The sequence below is a fragment of the Stereum hirsutum genome, assembly GCF_000264905.1.
Source record: "Stereum hirsutum FP-91666 SS1 unplaced genomic scaffold STEHIscaffold_23, whole genome shotgun sequence".
Classification (NCBI taxonomy): Eukaryota; Fungi; Basidiomycota; class Agaricomycetes; order Russulales; family Stereaceae; genus Stereum; species Stereum hirsutum.
Window position 1 is genome coordinate 142,525 of NW_006763153.1, and position 2,064 is coordinate 144,588.

The 2,064-nt window shown below is 53.4% G+C and overlaps 1 protein-coding gene across 1 annotated transcript; it reads right to left on the minus strand.

The window, feature by feature from the left end:
- Positions 1–543: 543 nt before the first annotated feature.
- On the minus strand, positions 544–1,798 carry STEHIDRAFT_116258 (uncharacterized protein; the record flags this gene model as incomplete). The annotated part of the gene is made up of 2 exons (XM_007311033.1): positions 544–924; positions 977–1,798. 2 exons carry the CDS (start codon positions 1,796–1,798, stop codon positions 544–546), a joined length of 1,203 nt encoding a protein of 400 aa, XP_007311095.1.
- Between the last annotated feature and the right edge of the window lie 266 nt (positions 1,799–2,064).

A 2,064-nucleotide genomic window follows, 5' to 3' on the forward strand; every position in this document is an offset into this window, starting at 1 on the left:
TTGGTGCGCGACCAGCGCCCGCTCGGCGCCCGGCTGAGACACGACCTACCGACTGAGCGAGGCAACGACCCTGCGCTCATTCGCCCGACACTCTTCGCCCGGGGACATCGTCGTCGTTCAACGTTCAACCCGGGCACTCTCCACCCACATCCTCCACCTCATGCGGTCATCGCCCGATATTGTTATACAAAGGGAAGTACGCCAATTACGAGACAGAAACGTGAAGGTACAGCATATCCAAAGATGAGCAGGGAAGAGGGAAGTAAATAGAGTGAAAAACATACAAAACATCGAACAGTACCCATATAAACGCACATATGCCGTCGCCTCTTTTTCCCGCCTGCCACCCTTCCTTCGCCCATCTCACACCTATTCCTAGTTTAGCCTTTCGTAGCCCCTTCTCCGCCCATTCGAACATAGTCCCATCCCGCACCTGAGCCGCTCATCGCCCCAATTCAACCCGAGATCCCCCATCCATCTATCCTCGCCTTCCTCGGCGAACTCCCTTCCCACCCTTCAACCTATCTCCCACATATTTCACCCTTAGTCTGTCTTCGATCCTGTCTCTTCTACGCGGACGAACATGATTCCGTCCCGAGCCTGCGCCATCAACATCGGTGATTCCACCCAAAGACCTCTTTCACGCTTTCGTCCCATTGTATATGATGCTGTGCTCTGATCCAAACGCAGCGTGAACGAATCCCAACGCGCGACCCTGACGCAACGTTGCCACGTCAGCCAGACTTCTCCGACTGTGCAGTGGGTTAATCGCTCGCTCTGAGCCAGAGGCTGCGCACGTGGCTCGACCCATGCAGGTGGAATACGATACCATTTGATACGAGGTAAAGGCCGTTCGAAGACGTGCAGCCAGACATGATGTAGGTTGGTCAAAGAATTCAGGGCTTCGAGAGAGGAGGTACGGTCCTGCAAGAATGTGATCAATACCAAGAGTCGATAGAATCAACGACAAACTCACAGCTATGCTTGTCGAGACCATATAGTCATGATACGACATCGTCACCGCAAGATCCTCGAGGAGAGGGGCAACACCCGCCAGTTGACCCCAGAAGGAAGAAGCTAACCCCTCATCGTCAAGAATATTGATCCCGATCGCGATGCTTCTGGCTGGCACCCGACTAATGGCACGCAGAACATCATCAACTTCATTGTCGGAACCAATCCATGCAGGCCGTCCACAATCGAAACGATGTTCACGGAGGCGTACGAACTCTAATTGATGATGGAAGGAGAGGGAGACGAACGCGGATGTTGGTCCGGAGAACGATCGTAGTGCGGGAAACACGGTCAGGACGCGTATTTCACGTTCAAGCGATGGTGAAAAACTGAACAGGGACAAGGATAGATGTTGAACGAGGAGGAAGGTCGGATGGATGGGTTTCGACATCGTTTCAAGCTCCATATAGGAAAGATGTCTGTGAGGGGTGCATTCTGGATGCGACTCGGGATCGTGAGGCTCCAGCAATGCATCTGAGGAGGCAACGAAGCGGAGCAGTGTGAGCTCCTTGGCAGCAGTGATCACATCCAAAAGGGAGTGGCGGAGGGAGAGGAAGGAAGGTACGTCAGTCCAGGGAGGAAAGGCAGTCCGGGAAAAAACGCATGCGGCGGGATAGACAAGAAGTTGCCGTATAGATAGCAAAAACGCTCGACCGGAGCCTTCAAGCATAAATCGACAGAAGGTTATGGCCTTCTCGCCAGAACGCTTAAGAGTCACGGATCGGACGAGGATTGGGATGGAGAGTCGGTCGAACGCATGGCTGACAAGGCGGCATTGAGCCATGGTGGCGGGGTCTGTGAGTTGGATGATGGAGGCGAAAACGTCCGCGTTGAGAACGCAGGAAGACGTGGACTGATGGAACTGGAGACAACGTTGGCGAGTGGCCACCGACAATGACTGGAGACTCATTGCAAGCTGTGGGGGAAATGCGGGACGAAGAGGCGTTCATTATATAGGCAGCCTATGATCTTTGGTCCCTTTGTCTACAGCTCTCCATTGAACATACACTACATTGAGGCGAACAATCGATCGGCAAAATTTGGAGGTGA